Source organism: Stigmatopora nigra, chromosome 1 (assembly GCF_051989575.1).
Source record: "Stigmatopora nigra isolate UIUO_SnigA chromosome 1, RoL_Snig_1.1, whole genome shotgun sequence".
Lineage (NCBI taxonomy): Eukaryota > Metazoa > Chordata > Actinopteri > Syngnathiformes > Syngnathidae > Stigmatopora > Stigmatopora nigra.
In genome coordinates, this window is record NC_135508.1 from 23,697,919 (window position 1) to 23,720,457 (window position 22,539).

At 37.6% G+C, this 22,539-nt stretch overlaps 1 protein-coding gene across 2 annotated transcripts in view; it reads left to right on the plus strand.

Moving 5' to 3' along the window:
• Nucleotides 1–22,539, plus strand: part of nup210 (nucleoporin 210) — a 52,658-nt gene that overhangs the window by 7,974 nt on the left and 22,145 nt on the right. For both annotated transcript variants that reach the window (XM_077721831.1, XM_077721838.1), the window contains exons 4-23: nucleotides 144–240; nucleotides 766–916; nucleotides 2,037–2,169; nucleotides 2,252–2,410; nucleotides 5,472–5,540; nucleotides 5,636–5,742; nucleotides 6,322–6,462; nucleotides 7,226–7,363; nucleotides 7,461–7,616; nucleotides 7,685–7,880; nucleotides 8,475–8,620; nucleotides 10,240–10,458; nucleotides 10,901–11,074; nucleotides 12,035–12,227; nucleotides 14,880–14,986; nucleotides 16,857–16,961; nucleotides 17,277–17,378; nucleotides 17,508–17,636; nucleotides 18,743–18,870; nucleotides 18,943–19,078. In XM_077721831.1, coding sequence (XP_077577957.1) covers nucleotides 144–240; nucleotides 766–916; nucleotides 2,037–2,169; nucleotides 2,252–2,410; nucleotides 5,472–5,540; nucleotides 5,636–5,742; nucleotides 6,322–6,462; nucleotides 7,226–7,363; nucleotides 7,461–7,616; nucleotides 7,685–7,880; nucleotides 8,475–8,620; nucleotides 10,240–10,458; nucleotides 10,901–11,074; nucleotides 12,035–12,227; nucleotides 14,880–14,986; nucleotides 16,857–16,961; nucleotides 17,277–17,378; nucleotides 17,508–17,636; nucleotides 18,743–18,870; nucleotides 18,943–19,078 — 2,786 coding nt within the window. The remainder of the gene's footprint in view (nucleotides 1–143; nucleotides 241–765; nucleotides 917–2,036; nucleotides 2,170–2,251; nucleotides 2,411–5,471; nucleotides 5,541–5,635; nucleotides 5,743–6,321; nucleotides 6,463–7,225; nucleotides 7,364–7,460; nucleotides 7,617–7,684; nucleotides 7,881–8,474; nucleotides 8,621–10,239; nucleotides 10,459–10,900; nucleotides 11,075–12,034; nucleotides 12,228–14,879; nucleotides 14,987–16,856; nucleotides 16,962–17,276; nucleotides 17,379–17,507; nucleotides 17,637–18,742; nucleotides 18,871–18,942; nucleotides 19,079–22,539) is intronic.

Below are 22,539 nucleotides of genomic sequence, written 5' to 3' on the forward strand. Positions count from 1 at the left end.
CCAAAAAACGCAAAGCTCTGAATCCGCGGTGGCCGAACACTGTAAAACATTTCAGAACCTGAAAATTTCGTACCTAGAGCCATTCGTAAGTAGATGTCTGACTCTAATCAAGCTTGACTCTAGCATTTTCTCTCCCTTCACAGGAAACACCTTCAGCACTCTTGCAGGTCTGGTTTTTGACTGGAGTTTAGTGAAAGATGTGGATGTAAACGGATTCCCTGATTCATATAATTCATTACGGTAGATCTTCCTTTTCTATCTGAATCATCTCAAAAGCAAAGCACCCACACAATTTAACCATTTATTTTAGTTTAATACCTATATACATAATCTAGTGATGCCTTGAGAATTTTATGTGCAATATATTTTGAAATATGAGATGTCTCTTGACCGATATATAAAACAACATTTGACGTTAAAATGTGTAAGTTTGCGGAAAGAAAGGAAAAGAGCAATACAGTTGTTTTGTGCTCATGGTTTCTCATTTTTGCGAAATATTGGGATAACACCAATTATGACTTTGTGTACTATTCTATTTTTTTAAATGGAAAAAAATCTACAAATAAATGAGGTATTTGTTGCAGTGAGGCTGCAACAGAATCTTTTTCATTCATTTCCAAACAGAAAGTTAATTTGGATTCAAGCACTAGTACAATTAAACTCGTATCTCAAAGCGCCACTGATGCTTTCAATTTTACGTTTTACTTCGATGCGTGAAATGGAGACGACCATAAAATTAACATTGCCCTTTCCTCTGTCTTCAAGGTTTCTGAAGTTTTCTGAGTCCACATACACACCTCCTGAATATATATCCGAAATGGAGCGTGTTGGCAAACAGGGCAATATCATTTTGGTATCAGGCCTGAAAACAGGACACGCTACAATAAAGGCCAAAATCCAGGAATCACTGTATCATGTAAGCTAAAAATACTTTCCCAGCACAAATATTAAAATTGCCTGACAAACAGGCTTCATGATTCCCTGCTATTAGAAGACGAGCAGAATTTAAATTGTGGATTCTGTGTGACCACAAACCTTCAGTGATGTAGGGATCTTTAAAAAGCAAGGTGGCATAATCGTTTATCCTTGCACAAATTGTACTTTCAGAAGTTCATTGCCACTATAAAACAATCACAAGAGTTAACTGGAACTTGCAAATTCACTTCTCCACAATTTTTTCCCTGCTGTTATTTATTTATTTTTTATTATCATATTTCATTTCATATAAATGTAAAAATTCATGCTGAAACTTGCAAGTGGTAGTCACTCTTGCTAATAGGATTCTGCACTGAAGGAAAAAAAAGGTAGTTATAGTAGGGGGGACCCTACTTAGCGATTTTTCAATTATCACGTCCATAGCCGGTCTACATTAACCACAATATTTGAGGAATTACTGTAAATTTGACATAGTAAGACAGATTGATAGTGTGGAAATTCACACATTTTAGAAAGTAGTATTTTTTGTCAATTACATTAAATATTAAAGGCTCATAGTACATGTTGTTTTGATTTGCCTGCTTGAATGTCAAATAGTGGTCATGACATTCATGTTTTTATATTGTCAGCAAGCCATATTCATGATATCTTTAAAAAATACTGTTTTTTGACATTGAGTCCCAAAGCATAAAATAAATAAGTGTACATATTTCTCATCCTCTTAGAACAAAAATAAATTCAAAGTCAAAAGTACAACACACATTAATGACTTACCTTGATGCTTTGGTGATCCTCCTTTTCACTATTTTACATACTACATAAATAATTGAATAGGTCATTTTTGCAATGTCACCCACAACTGGAATTGCAAAGCAAAAGTTAGACAACACTTGAATAAAACAAAAATACATTTAAATATCAACAATTTTATCAGTCCCCCAGGCGCCAGTGGAAGAAAAATGAACTCGCCCGGAGTTATGTTTTAAGGACAGATTGCTCCCATTTGGGCAGTCTGGATGGAGCTTTGGCTTTCGGCGAACAATCGTGTTTGTTTTGCTCCTGAAAATGAGGCAGTTACTTAACTGTGATATCTGCTTCAGGGAGTCGATGCAGCTGAGGTGAAACTGCTGATTTTAGAGAACATTTTGTTGAGCCCTGCTTATGATATCTACCTGTTGGCCGGAACATCAATCCGATACCAAGTCCTGAAGATAAGACAGGGCTCAATAACTGGTAAGACTGTTGAATGGAGCTTCTTTTTGATTGTCAGGTGAATTTCCACAGTTTTTGTCACTTTTACTTAATCTTTTTCAAGAGCTTGCAATGCCATGTGATCATTACGAACTACACCTTCAGAATGGCGAGGTCGACCCAAACGGAGATCCAGACGTGGCGGTCGCACGTCTGGATCAAAAAACCTCCACGGTCACAGCTATTCAACTGGGACACATCAATGTCGTGCTCGACCATAAAAGTATCCTTTTAAAATGCTCTGGCCTCCAATCAGCTTTAATCCTAATAATGCCCAGAACTATAGAGGCCTCTTCTGTTTAGCCTCACTTGTGTTATTGCAATGCATGGTTTAAGCTGCTATAACACCAGTAGCCTGAGGTAGCTGCTAGTAGAGTTGTAATAGTGTGTAGGAGGTCAAAAATAAATTAGGTTTTGCATTGTGGAGCAGGGAAGTGAAGTAGGGTTGTCATTGGATGCTGGAGCACGTATCCATTTCCCCCTTGATGCTTGGAGTGACCTTCTGTCAATTTGTATTGATTTTTCAAGCAAACGTGTCATTGTGGACAATAGAATTTGAAGTTACTTAGTTCTAAAAATTGGAAGTAATGAGTAAAACTTTAAGCGCCTGAATTGATAAGTCTTGAAAGAGAATGGGAAGGAGCTATGGCAACAGGATGATGTCAAGTCTGCCTGCGTTCTTCCAAGAGGTGTGCTTCTAGGCGTACCATTTGATTTGAGTCTACACTTAATTAGAAACTCGGACATAAATATTGAAAAAGTTGTTTAATGTCTGAAAATGTTTGTTCAACTAAAGTGACGGACAGCAAGGGGTATAATACCTATGGGTGTTCATTCTGGATTGGTAAACTGACGCATTTGTGTCTTTTGCTGTTGTTATAAATTTGCACAGACTAATGATAAAAGGAGACTTATTTTGTTGATTTCGTATTGAATGTTTCTGTAAAATATTTTTAATTAAGAACAAAAAATGGTCAGGTAACCATAAAATTCATCCTCGTGCTACTCTGAAATTGCATGCGTTGAAATGAACGTTAATTAAGAATAAAATGAGTGAAAACTAAATTAACTAACATGGATTGGTGAAATCCCTCGACCCATGTAAGCGGTTTGAAAAATGAATGAATGTAAGGATTGGTGAAATATTCCTCATACTGAAAATGTAATAACACACTAAGGAAATCCCAAAGGCCAAGCACAAAGAACCAGGTCTTCTGTCCCCCTCCGGATCAGCTCCTGCTATCTATTTCAAGTAGTTTTATGACACATTGCATTACTATGCTATACAACTGAAGCAGTTCATCATGAAATAGGTTTATTCTTTTTGAACATCAGCGCATAGCAATGCTTTTCAAATAGTGGGTCGCAACCCCCTAGTGCAGGGGTGGCCAACCAGTCAGAGACCAAGAGCCACATTTTTTACTGTTTTACCGCAAAGAGCCACATTTTTTACTGTGTTACCGCAAAGAGCCACATCACACACATACCTTTGCTCAGCCAGATTTATTGTAAATGTCGCACACCAGCATAGTAATGACATAAATTGACTCCTACAGTACTAACAGCACAGGCCAGTCATTATCAACAATGAACATTGTGTGCACTGTCTCACACAGACAAACTCTCAGTTCAACCAAGTCCACAAACAAAAATATAATAATTTACAATAGCGTTTTTCTTTTACTATGCATGTTACTTAGTGGGACTTCTGGCATAAAATCAGAGCCTATTTTTGCGCAACATTTGCTCCTTGTGAGCTGTCATTTATTATGAATGGCTTTTAACTAGCGCGCCCACCACGTGGGTGTACACCTCGCTCTCCTATTGGCTGCTCCCGGCTGAGCACTCTCGCCTTGGTCTGCCTCGCAGGGGGTGTGGCTTTTTCAGCCGACGCTCGATCTTTGGGATACTTTTTGTGTGCGCGACGCCGTTCATTGTCGCTTCTGGTTCACGGGAGCTCTCCCACTCTGTTAAAAACGTTTACTCAAAAGACCTTGCTCCTGCTGGGAAACTTTGAGGTATTTTCATCACAAGCACATGCGCATTGGACGAAAATACCGTATTGAACTCAAGCGAAGCGCACACGCAAATAAAAATAAAACACAATTACAAACTTTGATATGGACGTAAGAGCCGCATGAAACCGGGCAAAGAGCCGCATGCGGCTCGGGAGCCGCGGGTTGGCCACCCCTGCCCTAGTGGGCACGCAAAGCGATGCCCAGGAGGATCTGGCTATTGCTGTCAGCGACATTGAGTGACTAACTTTTGGCTTTTACACTCAGGAATCGCCACAGGATAACACCATAGAAAAGTATTTGACTGGAATAGAAAAAGCCAGAGAGCAACACAGATTAAGTCAAACATAAGTCCCCTGAAAGCCAAGAGGAGGAAATATGACAGAGCACATGAAGCACCAAATCACTCGTACCTCTATTTACGAAATTAACTGTATTCAGAACTTTTTTCTTAAATTCGATTTTTCGTAAGTAGAGCTAAATTTTATATGTAAATTCTCAAATTCATTTTACGATCCTCTAAAAAACTTCCACTAAACCCTTTAAAAATGATCAGAGGGTCCCAATTTTGTATGAAAGATGTGAGAAAACCACAAATATGAGAGAAAATGAAACTATTAATGTCTTAAAATGAACAAGCATTCAAAAACTTCTATTCATGGAGGAGTACAGTGCAGTATAAAGAGCAATCTACCGTTACCACAGGAACCCATGCACATAAACACATTTAAACTTCAAACCATGAATTCACTACCATTAAATAGTAACAGTCTCTGCATCTTGTCATTCAGTACAGAGAGGTCATGCCAAGGAGTCGTTGCTTTTAATGCCTCCTGCTTCATTGGTGTAACTATGCTAGTAGGTGTGTCACGGCCGGCCTGTATTGCCTTGCAATATCATTCACCCGCACACCCTTTTCTTATCTTCTGTTTTTTCTGACGGGTTATAGGGGCTGCTTATTCATTAAATGAGGAACTCTGTGGCAACAAATGGCGGTCAAAAGAGAGTTGCTGTTGTGAGGCAGTAGGAAGTCACTGGAATGTGAAAGAGGACCCAGGACAATTTCAAAATAATATATTGGACACGGGAAATGTAAATGTATGTATAAATGTAGATACTAATTGAAAAGACATCAAGTATACTAAAGTATTCGTAAGTTGTTTCAGACACTTTTATGCAGTTCCTTTTTCATTGCCTTCTATGAGAGTCTCGGACTGTCTTGGTCCAAGTATAGCATCAGGTATACTTTTCCTTACATGTATTATTTAGGTCTTCGAATGCAAGGAGTGTTTCGCCTTCCCAACAGCACTCTCTTTGTGGTGGAAGCTGGCTACCTAGGTTTGTTTTGGAACCCCCCTTTACATTTTACAAAGACAATATATTTTTTGTGTAATTTTTTTCATTTCATTTTTGAACATTTGTATTTGGTTCAGGTTTTAAAATTCACCCAGGAGACAGTTGGGTTCTGGAAACGGGTCGAGAATATGATATCCTGATTGAAATATTTGATAAATCTGGCCACAAACTTTTCCTGTCTGATGTAAGTAAATCCTACTAAAATGATCACTTTCATCACATGGTTACATTTTTGTAATGCAAGATAAGCATGTCACAAAAAAATAAATGGTGGTAATGGAGTACGTGCAAGAGGTCACGCCATTGATTTGTTGCTGAGTAACCATTAACCATTGTGAAAATGTATCAAATGAAAAATAGATATTTTAAGTTCCAATCCATAAAAGAAGTTGTTGAGTAGAAATGTGACACTTTGCACCTTCCCTTACGTGAATCAGAAAAAAATTAGGTGATTCGTAGCAGGTGTATCGGCATGGATACAATCATTTCTCTCCAGACCAGTTTTATTGACGACTGTTAACGTAACATCGAAGCGCTCAAGTTTAAGTACATCTGTTTAATTTCATTCCTACTAGCAATATAATAAATACATGGCTTCGACCTAGTGCACGTACTCTATAAAATGGATGCCTTCACAAAAGCCCATGTGATGATGGGTTCTTCTACAAACCAAGTATTGAAACACTTCTTTGCTGTTGTTCTGTTGTCATTAGTGCTTACGAAAGCAATGCTGATTCTGTTGCTCTTCATCTTTTTGGGGCAGAATATCCGTATTGATACAATTTTCCCTCTGGAATACTTTGACGTTTTGAACTCTTCGCTCAATGGAACTCATCATAGAGTCAGAGCGATAAAAGCTGGCCTCAGTGGTATTCATGCTACCCTACCTGCTGTTGCAGATGATGTGAGTATACAACCTGTCCTCATTCCCTTCCCGCCCCCACACACATCCCTCTGTCCGTCTAGAGCACAGGTATCAAAGTGGAGCCCCTGGGGCCAAATCTGGCCTGCCATATCATTTTTTTTGCGGCCTGAGAAAGTAAATCATGAGTGCTGATGTTCTGTTTGTGGATCACATTCAAATGAAGATAATCGATAAATCTTTTTAAATAAATAGTTGCCTTTTATCAATCCACATTTTTTACTCTTTTTTTTGTTTGTTAATAAAGCATTTTTTAATATCTAACAATAAATATATAGAAATATTTTCTATTTTCCACTTTATTAATTTAAAAATATTTTGTTTCCTTTTGAAATGGAAAAACAAATGATTTAAGGATGATTTTTCTTACTAAGAAAAAAGAGAGCTCTTCACAAGTGTATGTAAACTTTTGACCACAACTGTACGTCAATAACCATATAACTTTCCTCAACAGTGTAAAACTAATGTAAAATAATATAATGGTACTGTGATCCTCCTTCACTTCACACTTGTTAAAGCAACAACAACAATTTCTTTATTTTTTCAAAATATGGATCTGGTGTACATGCTAACCAAACATTACAATGTTTATACTACTATCTTTGGAATCTTAGGGTTTTATGAATTGTTCATGAAAGTATTGTGATATTGTCGTTTTCCAGTGCTCTTGTTTTAGTGCCCTCTTAAATTCAGTAGATTTGATTGATTCATTAGTCATTTCTTGTGTCCAATGTTCTGTTTTTAGAAAGGTAGGGTCCACCCACTCACCATCCCAGTCCACAATGAACAAGATGCCGAAATCTATAACCCCATTGTACTTACTCCAAGTATTCTCACATTTCCATGGCAACCCAAGGTCGGCGCATATCAGTACACAATTAAGGTATAGTTAACTAATTTAAGCAGGTTGATGATTGAGCATTTATCTTTCATCAGAGCTGCCACTCTGTACGTGACACTTTGTTTAATGCATTGGATAGGCAAGGGGCGGCAGTGGAAATTTCAGCTGGTCTTCCTCTACAAGTGGTGTGGCCACAGTGACTGTCAAAGGCGTTATGACAACAGCCAGTGACATTGGTGTCAGCATAATTTTTGCTCATGATATGCGTAATGCACTCCACGTCGGCGAGATGAAGGTATGGAAAGATTTTGTGTTTCACGTGTGAATGCACCCAGTCATGATTTTAATGAATATATTCTGTAGGTGTATTTAGTTGAACCTGTGGCAATGGACTTTGCTCCCTGTCAAGTGGAGGCACGAGTGGGCACGACTCTAGAACTACCACTCAGAATATTTGGACTACTGGAGAATGAGATGAAGCAAGTCATGTTGAGTGACTGCTCCCATTTTGACCTGCAGGTTGAAGAGGAAAGCCAAGGCATCTTTGAGCAGCTTCAGGGTAAGTTTGCAAATGCTTTCCGATTATGGTTATCGCCGCACTCACACAAAACCTGCCATCAAGTAACATTAACTAACAGATGTCTTCATCCATTGATCATCCAATTTCTTATGGATTGCTAGTTCAAGCTAGACTGGGCAAAATTTTTCCATCTGGATCAGGACTAGGTCCTTAATAAATTACATTTTTAAGGATATAGGCACCATTTTGGTTTAGAATTTTTATTGTTGTGTTAATGTGTTAATATTGTAAGTACGATAACAAAAGATACATTAAATACATCATATTTATCGACTCCTGCTTATAATAATCACTAGTCGTCTTTCTTTCTCCGTATTTCTGATATGAAAAAGTAACCATTTGAGGATTTTTCTGCACTTACGAACACCCTTTTGTTTATGGACTTCACTCATTTATTTATTTTTTGTTATTTATTTCTCTGCATTTATTTTTTAGTTTCAGCATACATTTATTTACATTTTTTACCCCCCTTACCCCAATTTCTGATATTGGCTACGCCAATTTTCTTTGTAGAAGTAGAAGTATATCTGTCTGGGTGTCTCCTCTAACACTTGTTTTTTAACCATTTTGCAGGTCGACTGGCTCCAGGCCAGGGCTACTGCAGTGGAGTGAGAGTCAAAGCCTTGGCTCCAGGTTACACCACACTTTCAGTCAGCTACACCCACGTAAATGTTCACCTTAGTGCAAAGATCACTATTGCAGCTTATCTTCCGCTCATTGTGAGTATTATAATTAATTTATTTTCAATGCCCTGAATCTTTCCATTACTTGTGGCCAGTTTTTGTACTTAAGAAATTTTGACTCTTTCTACTTGAAAGCTGCAAGGCATCTATCTACAGGTGCTAAATTAGGTGGGTAGGAATCATTCCCTCAAGCCATTGTTTTGAGTGTCTTTTTTATCCTCAAAGGCCAATTAGCCTTTGTCCTCCACAGCAGCAAAGCTACTTGTGTACTCACATGCACATTCATACACAGTCTGCCCTTGCAATCAAGGAAGAAATGCGATGATCAGTGACTGTTCAAATGCCCCACACTTGGGCTTCACCCAGGCTCTATGCCAGGGGTGGCCAACCAGTCAGAGACCAAGAGCCACATTTTTTACTGTGTTGCCGCAAAGAGCCACATTTTTTACTGTGTTACCGCAAAGAGCCACATCACACACATACCTTTGCTCAGCCAGATTTATTGTAAATGTCACACACCAGCATAGTAATGAAATAAATTGACTCCTACAGTACTAACTGCACAGGCCAGTCATTATCAACAATGAACATTGTGTGCACTGTCTCACAGACAAAATCTCAGTTCAACCAAGTCCACAAACAAAAATATAATAATTTAAAATAGTGTTTTTCTTTTACTATGCATGTTACTTAGTGGGACTTCTGTCATAAAATCAGAGCCTATTTTTGCGCAACATTCGCTCCTTGTGAGCTGTCATTTATTATGAATGGCTTTTATAGCGCGCCCACCACGTGGGTGTACACCTCGCTCTCCTATTGGCTGCTCCCGGCTGAGCACTCTCGCCTTGGTTTGCCTCGCAGGGGGTGTGGCTTTTTCAGCCGACGCTCGATCTTTGGGATACTTTTTGTGTGCGCGACGCTGTTCATTGTTGCTTCTGGTTCACGGGAGCTCTCCCACTCTGTTAAAAACGTTTACTCAAATGACCTTGCTCCTACTGGGAAACTTTGAGGTATTTTCATCCCAAGCACATGCGCATTGGACGAAAATACCGTATTAAACTCAAGCGAAGCGCACACGCAAATAAAAATAAAACACAAATACAAACTTTGATATGGACGTAAGAGCCGCATGAAACCGGGCAAAGAGCCGCATGCGGCTCGCGAGCCGCGGGTTGGCCACCCCTGCTCTATGCAATTTAATTATGCATTATATCCTTGCTCGTCTGTTTTACTCTTCCCAGCTGCGTAGGAATGAGACCAGTTCAAACTGTTGTAGTGGAATATAAAATTTAATAGTATGACATGTTGTGACAAGGTGGGAAATGTTAAATTTTAATTTTTTAATTTTAAAAATGACTGAAATACTTTTTTTATAGCCCGTTCACAAGATATTTGATTTGACACACGTGTTGCATTTTTGTTTAACTTTGCTTGGTTTAATAACTAATATTTTTTTTGTATAATGTCATAACCCATTTGATCCCAAGTTTTCCCCCAGACATTTCAAGATCCAAATGAGGTGTAATTGGTTGCCTCCTTTATGGTGATCAATAATAACAGTATTTAAAAACATAAATAGATGTTTTAAAATGGATTAAGAAAAACAACCAAAGAGATATAATTTATTAGAAGAATTGTCTTATGTGATTTGGCAGGCAATTGACCCTGTAGCCGTGGCTGTAGTGACTCTGGGTTCCTCCAAAGAGATGCTGTTTGAAGGGGGACCCCGGCCTTGGGTTGTGGAGCCCTCTAAATTTTTCTGGGACTTGAACGCAGAAAATAATGAATATGTGAGCCTTACTCTGACCAGCCCATTGTCCCGTAATTACGACCAGCACTTTGTCAGAGCAACCTGCAGGGCATTGGGAGAGCAGGTAATGTTTTCACCCATATTCACAAAATAAAGTACCGTGCAATGTAATTTTTTTTCTTCCTTTGTTTGTTCATTTTTATTATCTTTTTCATTGCACCTTGTTTATGTTGTTTGGTTATATTTTATATCACTTTCCTGATTTGCTGGTTTAAGCATAATAATGGCTGTTCAGTATCTTTAATTTATGTCGTATTAGCTTTGCAGAGTGGAGTACAATGTATTTTTAAAATATAATGGTATTATTAGAATTTAGTATAGTAGGAATATTTGACAATGTATAATTTATCGTTTTGCGAGATATATTTTCATATCTCCCATCACTAACATGCTGAAATTCATTAGCAGTATTGTGTTTATAATATTGTGCCTATTTCATTTGAAAGAGCTGGCTGAACCATTCTCCTAACGTATGAGCTTAATAATGAGTTATCATTGTTCTGCAGATCCTTGAGTTGGTGGTCAGTAACAGGGCCAGTGTGACCAACCCTTACCCTGCTGTGGAGCGTGTCTCTCTAGAATTTGTTTGTGCTGCTCCATCTCGTCTCACCCTGGTTCCTGTGTACACCATCCCAGAGCTGGAAATGCCATGCCCCTTGCTGCAGTTGAACAAAAATGTGGTACGCATTATTTCCTCCTCATTTATTTTAAATGACCTAAGTATTGCTATGATGCTAGAGCTGGGCAATAAAACGATAACGATAGTTTTTGTCAACGATAACAATAATAATGAAAACTTTTGAATAAAACAGATCATTTTAAAAACTAAAACAACCAAAATGAGCAATGATGAAATACAACACCGAGCCGACTGACTAAAAGATCCAAGTGAATTCTTCCTGACGTTTTCTTTCTTCCTTTCTATCTTTTTTTTTTTTAAATGCCCTGTAAATACCGATGCATAAAGAGTAGCCTTATTGAAAATTTCCTGAACCCACTGTCCTCATTTGTGGGCAGCCTGTAATATTTGTCTTATTTGATATCACGGTGTTTCCCCATTTTATGTAAATGTTTTGAAAATTTTGCAATAATCAAAAACTTGTTAACTTGGGTTAAAATTAATAAGTTCATCCAACTTTTTTTACTTAATTTAAATTTGCACTATTTCTATTTGTAAGGCTGAATATAGTCTGCTTACCAATGGGGATGTCTTCAGTTGATTATCTTATTTGATATTGTTTGAATGCAAATTTATGAAAAAAGACGCCAGTCAAAGTTTCTGCAGCTTTTATTCTTTAATTTTCATAATGTAAGGAGGGAGTTGTCTTATCTTTATTGCACAACAGAACAACAAAATACTTTTCAAAAAATAATCATATTTTACATTCTCTTTACTTATCACGATAACTATCACATCTTTTTTCTTTCAATTTTCATTTCAAACTTCTGTGAATACTTAAATAAATTGCATTCCTCATTATTCAATCATGAAATGTTATGTTAACTACCTTTAAAATTATCGATATTGACTGAAGTTTTTTATCGTGATAACAATTTTTGTCCTATCACCCAGGTCTACATGATGATATTGTGAAATTGTTATGTTCTGATTCTTTCTTTTTTATATATGTTTTTGTAAGGTACCAGTTTCAAATTACCGCAACTCAGTCTTGGACCTTGCAGCTTTTGATCAACAAGGGCGGAAGTTTGACAATTTCAGCTCTCTGAGCATATTGTGGGAATCAACCAAAGTGGAGTTGGCTAGTTTCGAGCCTATTTTCCCCATGACCCTTCAACTTTTTGAGGATGAAAACAAACAGATGAAACTACATGGTAAACATTGTACATTAAATAGATAGATACGTAAATCTGCTCTTTTCCAATAAGTATGAGGATCCAAAAGAGGTTCAATATGATTACAGGTCAATCGGACCATAACCTCATCATATTCTCCAGAAAGCTTTTTAAAAATAGATATACATGCACCCAAAAAAATATCAGAGACGAGAGCACCAAAAGGTGAGATCCCAAATCTGACACGGGTGTTAAACTAAATCAATTGGGACAATTATCTCTACCATAACCATAATGACATCAGCAACACTTTCATGGACATTATCCAAGGCACAGTCTACATTCATAAGAAAAATTAAAAGAAAACCATCTAAAAAGAATCACGTCCCATCGTTCAATGAAGACATACAGGCATTGATGAAAAAATGAGACCATGCTCTCAAAACATCACTTAAAACAAAAAAAGGATTAATGACAGACATTTACTTCCATAAGAAACAAAGTAATAAAAGAAATTCAAACTGAAAAATCAAATTTCTTTATAAAGAAAATTAACACCGCAAAAGGGAACACAAAAGAGATCTGGAAAAATATTTAAAAACTGGCAGGAAACACTTCAAAGCACAAACAAACTAAGGAGCTAAAATTGAAAGAGAAAACAATCCGTGATCCAAAGGACATGGCCACTACTGTAAATGATTAATTTATACACTCCATTAAAAACACCTAGCACCCCTCAAATAGAATATCACCCACCACAACCACTAAATACCAATGAACCAATTCCAAATCTTAAACACTTTCACTGTCAAGTTAAAAAAGCAATATCTGGCCTAGAAAGCTCCAAAACAAAAGAGTCGTTTAACATGGATGTAACATTTCTGAAATACCACAAAGAATCTCTCATAGCTCCAATAACCAATTTTGTAAACAAATCCATAAACAAGTCTCTTTTCTGAACCCTGGAAGTGCTCAATTATCACACCAGTCCTCGAATCAGGGAACCACAAATTAAAAAAAAAAAACTACAGACCAATAAACATCCTTCTGGTCGTCTCAAAAGTCTTGGAAGCTATAAAAGCGGAGCAAATTGTGGATAACATTAACAGCAGTCCATACACCCTGAACAAGCTGCAAAACATTCTAACAAAATGGCGGTTTGTTTCTTTCTAGAAAACATCTAATCAAAACTAGATAAATAAATCATTGGTGCGGTCTTTATTGATTTTTAAAGGCATTTGACACAATCAACCACGAGATACTGCTGACTAAACTGTCTACTTTTAATTAATCTAATCTAAATTGGAGTGAATCATACTTATCTTTAAGATCACAGTGCGTCAGGATACAAAACACAAAATCTACTTTGCGGCATAACAGTCTTGGGGTACAGTAGGGATCAGCGCTAGGCCCACTGCTCTTCAGTCTACATAAATCATTCTGCTGTCCTTCAACTTTCCCGTCAAATGTATGCCGATAATACCGTCCTATATGTTCATGGTAAAGACAAAAAACATGCTGCACGGGAACTCACATATGCAATGACTAGTCAATAACTGTCTTGAAAAATCTCAACAACATTTAAACATATTGAAGACTGTCTGTATGTACTTCTCAAAAAGAGCGACAGACTACAGCACCCTGAGATTTTTGTCCAAGGAAAAACAATCAGTGTAGTCCAAGAATTTAAATACCTAGGAATCACTCTAGACTCTCAACTAGCCTTCAAACGACACATAAAAAACACAGGATACAGTTTTATTCAATTTGTCTGATTTTAGGTTCTTTAGAAACAATCTAACACCTGAGTAGGCAAAATTATATTTTGATACAATGGTCATATCACACGAGTTACTGCCTAACAAGTTGGTCATCGGCCTGCAAAACAACACTAAAACCAATTGAAACCATTTTATAAGCAGACTCTGAAAGTATTGGACAGAAAGACAAAAACATACCACCACTGTCAGATATTAAAGAATCACCAACCCCTGAACTGGAACAATACTGTTAAATATGCAGATGGCACCTTAGTTTACAAAATCTTCCAACACAAAGCCCCTCCTCCGCTGTAAGATTTTGTACAAAACAAATTTAACGCATCAACAAGGGCTGGTTCTAGAGGTGACTGTGTATTTCCCTTCAAAGCACCTTGTACCAATGTACCTGGAACTTAACAGCCTGGCGACTAGGCGAACAAAATTGCGATCGCGATGCTGTCTAAAATTGTGCTACGTGTATTGATCTAGTGTGTGTGTTATTGTTTATCTTGTATCACCCACTTAAGGGAGTAAAAATGGAAATTAGCCGGTGGCTACAATCTTTTATATATACATATTTACCAATTTTGTTATACACTGCTGTGTATAATGACAATAAAGGCTTTTTTTAACTTTGATATATATATTAACATGAATATAAATATGTTCATTAATATGTGCTGTCCCTTATCCAATCAATCAATAAATGTGGTTTTTCCTATATATTTAGTCATTAACCTAGTTTAGGCCAGCAGTTGGCATTTAAAATGGATTTGACATCTATCACCGGCAAATGCAGTGGACATGTTGATAGACTGAAATCTGGTTTCTCCAGTTGTTCGTAGTTGAATGCTATAATTTCATTTCTCTCACTACATGATTAGCTGTATTGATTGCTTTTATGTAGCAATCTCTTTGTCATCTGTGACAGGACGGCAGACTGTTGTTGTGCATCGTCAGTCAGGGATTGCTGTCATCACTGTGACAGTGCAGGATTACCAGCTTTCACATATCAAAGCAGCCAAAATTATTCGTCAAGTAAGTTAAACATTTTTCTTTAAATCTGATAGATGATGTTATTTTTTCCACTATATTTTTACATACAGTCACACACCTACTTACGAAATTAAATGGTTCCAGAACTTTGTTCGTAACTTGATAATTTTGTAAGTAGTGCCATACTTTAAATGTAAATTCTCTAATTCGTTCCATGGTCCTCACACAACTTCCAACTAAACCCTTTAAAATTGGTCAAAGTGTCCCAATTTTGAATGAAAGATGTGAGGCAACACACAAAATGATAGAAAATTGAAGGAAAATGATTTATTAATGTCTTAAAATTAATAAAGCATATGAATATGTGCCCCGCATTTCGTCAAAGGCAATCGTCTAGGTATAGAGATATTGATGCCCGATACGACAATTTTGGGAGTATAGGACATTTTTGGATTTTGTCACAATATCGTGCAAATCCAGTAGTAGTATGTGTTTTTAGTACCATCGAGCTTTTCGACTGGCAAAATCCTTTAAACCAATGATGGTAAAGGCGCATTTTGTAAAAAGAGCATTTCTTGGGGAGAATTCACCAGGGCTTCACTTACTAAAAATATTGTTTATCACTTAATTGTTGCAATAATTTTTCTAGATAATACATTCTGGTATCAGTATCGGCAAACCATATTTTTAAAAAATCAGGTCAGATCGGAAGGCAAAAAACATCAACCTCAAGCGATAGTGAATAAAATCTTAGCGACATCTTGGCTCCTGGCTGAAATACGCCTCTTTGTCCAAGTGTGCTCGGCACTCCGCTGAAGCGGGAGTGTGAAGTTGTTGGGTTAAATTTAAAGGTCATCATTCAAAAATTATTGTAGTCTGCATCTCTATGAAGTCTTAGTCATTTCAGTAATTCCTTGAATATCGCGGTTAATGTAGAGATAATCCAAAAATCCCTAAGTAGGGTCACCCCGATTACAAGTTTCAGCGTGGATTTTCACATTTTTCTGAACTTAAAATATTAAATGTAATAATTAATAGCGGAAAACAATCGTAAAGGGGTGAATTCGCGATAAGTGAAGACGCGATAATTGAGGGAAAACTACATGCTTTACCAATTTCCACCACCTTCCCACGATAAATCTACTTCACGAATGGCCAATCAGAGCAAAGATTATTTAAATCAGATTCAGTCACCCGCATATTGATGAGATACCCAACATGTGCAGTAGATCCCCCAAGGACCAACTATAGTAACTTGAAAAATAACATTCTGGGCACTTTCAATGCAAATGATTGTGTGATCCTGGCAAAGTGTAATTAAAGGTAATAAATAAACTACGCGCTCTTTAATTTCTTTGCATTAATTTATTTTTCATTAATTTTCCATAACGATTGTCCTTACAAAGGTTAGAGGGGTGCTGGAGCCTATTCCAGTCATCTATGGGTACCAGGTTGGTGGACACTGAATTGGTGGCCAGGCAATCATAGGGCACAAGGAAACAGAAAACCATTCACACTCATGCTTAGAGGGAATTTAGACTGTACAACCAGGCTATAATGGATGTTTTGGGAATGTGGGAAACTGGAGCACCCAGAGAAACCCTGGAAGCTCTGAACCTGTGATTAAATACTTGAAAAACTTTTGCAATAATATAAATTATTTTTGTTTTTGCTTTTCTGCATTTGGCCTACTGCCCGCAGTTGGCTGGGATAGGTTCATACACCCAAAACAACCCCAACCCAACCCCCTGAGGCCCTTGTGAGGAGGATAGGCTGTACAAAAAATGAATCTTTTTTTTTTTATATTCATGTTTTATTATTTATGTTTGATATACTGTATTAGCATGAATCAGTTGAGATATTTAAATGTCTGCTGTATATGTATCCTATTGTTGCTGTTTGTTTTGGCTAGGACGACCTGTTCACCCCTGTTTCAGCGACTTTGGAACTCATATTAGTAGAAGATGTGAATGTTTTTCCTGATGTATTAACCATATACAACCACCCAGACGTGCGGGTAAGTAAATTAATTTTCACTTTAGAGCCCTTTGCTGGGTTATTGATACTTTGCGGGAAACATTGTTTCATCCTAACTTGTTTAACCCAGCTCACTCTTCTCTTTGAGGACCCCTTTGCTTCATCCTTGCTCATGATGGAGATGTTGTTCACACATCGAGTGGATATATCACAACTAATTTACTACATGAAATATGTTTTATGTGTTTATTGTGGTATGGTTTGGATTAAGTGAAAGTGTTTGGAATAAATCTGTTTTAAACCACATTAATTTGAAGCTGAGCTGTAAAACTTTACTTGTGGTTTCTTTTTCCAGGTTAACATTGCCGTGCAAGATGGGTCAGGCCACTTTTTTGTCAACACCAGTGTCAAAGACATTGCGAATGTGGTATTGCAGGACGCTCAAGGAGCAGCTCAGGTATGTAGGGACACGTGAAATGTTATTTGAGTGCCTGATGAAAAGAAAATAGAAATTTTGTGCGTAGAAGGCACAAGGGATTAAAGAAGGATTCCCCTGCCAAGTTGAATATCTCTCCCGAATTCCCAGATTAACCCGATCCAGGCAGGTGTGGTGAAAGTGATTGTTCATGATCTCTGTTTGGCGTTACCATCCACTGCCAATGCCATGGTCCATGTTTCAGACATCCTGGAGGTGAATTTAAGGGTTGTCGACAAGGTCAGTTTTGAGTCTAATAATAATTATTGTACTCATCGTGGTTATTACTGGAACCACTGTATTTAATGATCCTTATGGAAGTTTGAATAACACATTCGATTTGTACCACGGTCACACTTTATCACCTAAGTAAGAAACACAAAAACGGAAGTATTGTTGAACATTTGGTATTTACTTATATAATAAATCATTTTTATAAAACTCAGGCATTTCATGATGGTGATATGTTTATTCTGTCTTAACGGGTAATATTTATGGATTTGGTCTTATGATACAGGGTGTCCATAAAATCCCTTAACCATTTCAAAAAATGTATTAAAAATGAAATTGATTAGACTTTTTAATTCAGATGTGTTCAATTGTATTCGGTGTTTATTAAAGTTTTAATCACACTGCATATGTGTGTTTCAGGGATTCAGTTTGTGAAAGAGGTGATGAACACCTCCAAAATGGCTTCCTCGCAAGAGAAGGCACAATCTGTCACATGGTTCATTGAAACAAAATTGGATAGGCAGACTCAACAAAACTACAGGACTAAATATGGAAGAGATCCACTATCACGTCTGTCAATTTGTGTATGGCAGAAGAAATTTATGGAGAAAGGGACAGTGTTAAATAAAGAAAGACGGCCAAGAACATTGTCTTTACCAGATCGATGTTCTTGGTCGCCCACTCCTTCCTTTATCTAACACTTTCCCAGTCTACATAAATTTCTTTTCATGCTCAAATTGACGGATGTGATGGTGGATCTCTTCCATACATTGTTCAGTAGTTTCGTTGAGTCTGCCTATCCGATTTTGTTTCAATAAACCATGGGACAGATTGTTCTACTGTGGGGTAGCCATTTTGTAGGGGTTCATTCAACATCACCTCTTTCACTAACAGATTTCCTTAAACACACACATGCAGTGTGATTTAAAAATAATAATAATCATTAAAGATAATAGAAAAAATCTGAATGAAATATCTCATCAATTGCACTTTAAATTAATTTTCGATGTGGTAAAGACACTTTATGGACCCCCTGTGTAACATCATATAACATCCTTTGGTTTGCCCCTCTTGGCAGTTGAATCAGTGATTTCCTGAATTTGTTTCATTATTAGGTAGAGATTGGTAAATCCGTAAAATGTTATGTCAGAGTGTTGGATGATAACAAGAAGCCATTCCCAGTCAGCTATTTTCAATTCATGAAGTTAAAAGTGAAGGCAGCATCTTCAATTGTCTACTTAATGTAAGTACTATGAAATTGATATTTTGTTGTTGAAAATATGAAAAGCTTCAGTCTAGATATCCTTTTTTTCAGACCACTCGCAGATTCCACAGAACAGGACAGTGCAGTTTTCCTAGTGAAAGGGGTATCTATTGGACAGACGACGTTGTCAGCTGTGATAATGGATAAAAATGAGAGAACATTTTCATCAGTCCCTCAACAAATTGAGGTATTTTTTTGTCTTGTAATTCATCATCACCACTCCCAATTCAGCAATACCTTGAGATACGAGCTTAATGCGTTCCGGGACTGAGCTCATATCTCAAGTTACTCGTATCTCAAATCAAGTTTTCACATAGAAATTAACTAAATACAGTGGTACCTTGAGATACAAACTTAATTAGTTCCGGGACTAAGCTCGTATGTCGATTTTCTCATAACCCAAACGAACGTTTCCCCATTGAAATTAACTAAAAACGAATTAATTTGTTCCTACCCTCTGAAAAAATACCAATAACAGGATATTAGATTAAATTTTTTTTAATCTTACGTTTCACTAAATTTAAACCTTCTTGTGCAATAACCGAGGCAAAGATGTTAATGTATTCCACCAAGGCTTTCGGGGCAGAACTTCCTGTTCCTCCATGCCTCAGAACCGAGTGATTGTTACGTCCAGTTAGTTTTTTAAAATTATTGAACCACCCACAACTTGCTGTGAAGGGTTTTGCCGGTGTCATTTTCAGATGCTTGTTTAACTTTCAAGTCCATCTAGATTCCACTGGATTTTTCGCATATTATTGACTCGATCTCGCTATCTCCCGCTATCTCTCTATCCTTTATCCATATTAAAATAAGGCTCTTCATTTCGTTATGAATATCACTGTTCAGCTTGGAAATTATGGTTAGTCCTTTAGAAGGCTTGATATGCTTTATACCACTGGTAGTCAACTCCTTGAGAGCCGCTTTCCGGTCTGCTTTCCATAACACCCTCCACCAACACACCTGAATCAAATAATCGAGATCGGTATCAAGATTCTGGAAAGCTTGATGATGAACTGATTATTTGATTCAGGTATGGTAAAGGCTGAAGCTATAGAAAACTGACCGGAAATGTCTCTCGAGGACCAGAGTTGCCCAACCCTGCTTTATACTATCTTTCTGCTTAAGCATGGTACATATTGTCGAAGTACTCCTCTTGTATTGGGAAGCCAGCTCAGCCACGCGTCCACCACTCATGTTTTTCAATGATTTTGTGCTTAATATCGATTGTCATCATACACTTTTACATTTCACTACCCTTCATTGCACCGGCTTGCTTAAGGTCCATTGTTTTTCCCTTAATTTTCATTATCGGACATAGGCTTTGTCATCATCATCGACAAAAGCCTAATTGTCATCATACCCAGCTGCGTATGACGACTTTGGTAGTGCTTCTCCATAAAGTATGTTTTCCCGGCATAGACGCAAACATGATAATTTCAGACTCGCTGGCATTCTGCCATGATGGATACATCGCATCACCCCGTGAGCGGATCTCCCCTTACCTTCAGTCAGCCAGTAGGAGGCAGATCACCACCCAACATCTTTTCATGTTACCTCACCCCGAAGTTCTTACACGGAAAGAATTAGGTGTCGTGTTACGGCAAATTTAGAGTCCTGGAGGATGTGGGGAAAAAACTGTCCTTAAGCCTATGGGGTAGCAGCTGGAACAGGTTGTGACCAGGGTGGTATGGGTCCCCGATAATGTTCCCGGCCGGCTCTGCTGAGGTAACGAGGGCTGGCAATGTCTTCCAGTGAGGGCAGAGAGCAGCCGGTGATCTTCTGGGCAGTGTTAATCACTCTCTGCATGGCCTTTTTGTCTGCTGTGCTTACAGCGTACCACACTGTGATGCAGTATTCCAGGATGCTCTCCACAGGGGCTCTATAGAATGTTACCAGAAACTTAGTGTCCAGGAAGGAAGAGAGGTGGGGACCGAGTATAACAGTTTGTGGTCAGTTGGTTGAGAAGTTCTTTATCCAGCAGCAATTGGAAAAGGATAGTCCAAGGAGGGAGAGCTTGTCAGTCAGAATGTCTGGTATTATAGTGTTAAAGGCTGAGCCATACTCGAAGAAAAGCATCTTCACGTAATTCCCATGGTGCTCCAGGTGAGAGAGAGTTTAATATCTAAATATCTACTGTTCATTCATGAGTGAGAGGTTAATATCTAAGTACTTTAGATGGTCATTTTTATCAAACAACTAAAAGTCTTAGTATATATATATATATATATATATATATATATATATATATATATATATATATATATATATATATATATATATATATACATATATATATATATATATATATATATATATATATATATATATATATATATATATATATATATATATATATATATATATATATATATATATATATATATATATATATATATATATATATATATATATATATATATAGTATATTTTGATAAAGATTGCCATCTAAAGTATTAGTAGTAGATATTTAGATATTAAACTCTTGCGAATATAACTTTGAGAGCTGGTTTCAACAGTACTTAGATATTAACGTCTCCTTTCATGAATCACCAGTAGATAATTAGATATCAAACTCTTGTGAATATAGGTTTGAGAGCTGGTTTCTACAGGACTTAGATATTAAACTGTACTTAGATATTAAACTCTCTCTCATGAATTAACAGTAGATATTTAGATATTTAACTCTTATGAATATAATTTTGGGAGCTGGTTTCAACAGTCCTTAGGTATTTACCTCTCTCTAATGAAGCAACAGTAGATATTTAGATATTAAACTCTTGTTGACAGCTGTTTTCAACAGTACTTACTCTCTGTCACCATTTGACTGGTGACCAAAAGACCGGGGACCAACAGGGACCAAACGTCAGGCTACCAAAAGACCGGGCGACCAAATGTCCGGGCAACCAAATGTCCGGGGGACCAAACGTCCAGCGATCAAATGTCCGAGTACCCTCCGTCGGGGCCAGTAGCCTTCCCGGTGTTCACAGACCGCATTATCAATCTCACTTCATGTTCCTGAAACTTCAGTGTACTGCTGCAGGGTGGTGGTGGGGGTGTTGAGAAGGGGTCTGATTTTTCAGTCTCAGAGCGGGCAAAGAAACGGTTCAGTTCCTCAGCTAGAGTCAACTGTGTTAACAGACATATTATTGTCCTTGTAATTGGTAATATGTTGTATTTGCTGCCACTTTTGGTTATTTCCTGTGAATTGCTCCTCAATTTTCTTTGTATATGCTGCCTTGGCCTTTTTAATGCCTCTCTAGCTCTGCTCTGGCAGCGCTGTATTGTACCTTGTCTCCTGAACTAAGGCGGTGTTACGGCATTTGATGAGTGCCTGTGTTTGGGTAGGGAAAACCTGTATCCGTTTATTAGCAGTGACGTTGTCCGTGCAGTTTTTGATGTAGGAAAGTGTCCGTGTAGTCCTAGAGGTTGTAGTGTTTGAAAAGTGCCCAGTTGGTGCGGGAAAAACAGTCTTGCTCCTGAGAAAGGACGTCCTCGGGCCAAGTTTTTATTATATATTTGTGGCGTCTTTAGCCTCCAGAGTGGAGTGTATGCAGGGGTTAGGGACAGGCAGAGATGATCTAATCCCGCCAGGTGAGGGAGGGAAGTGGCTTTATAAGCATGTTTGATATTAGAATAAACATGGTTTAG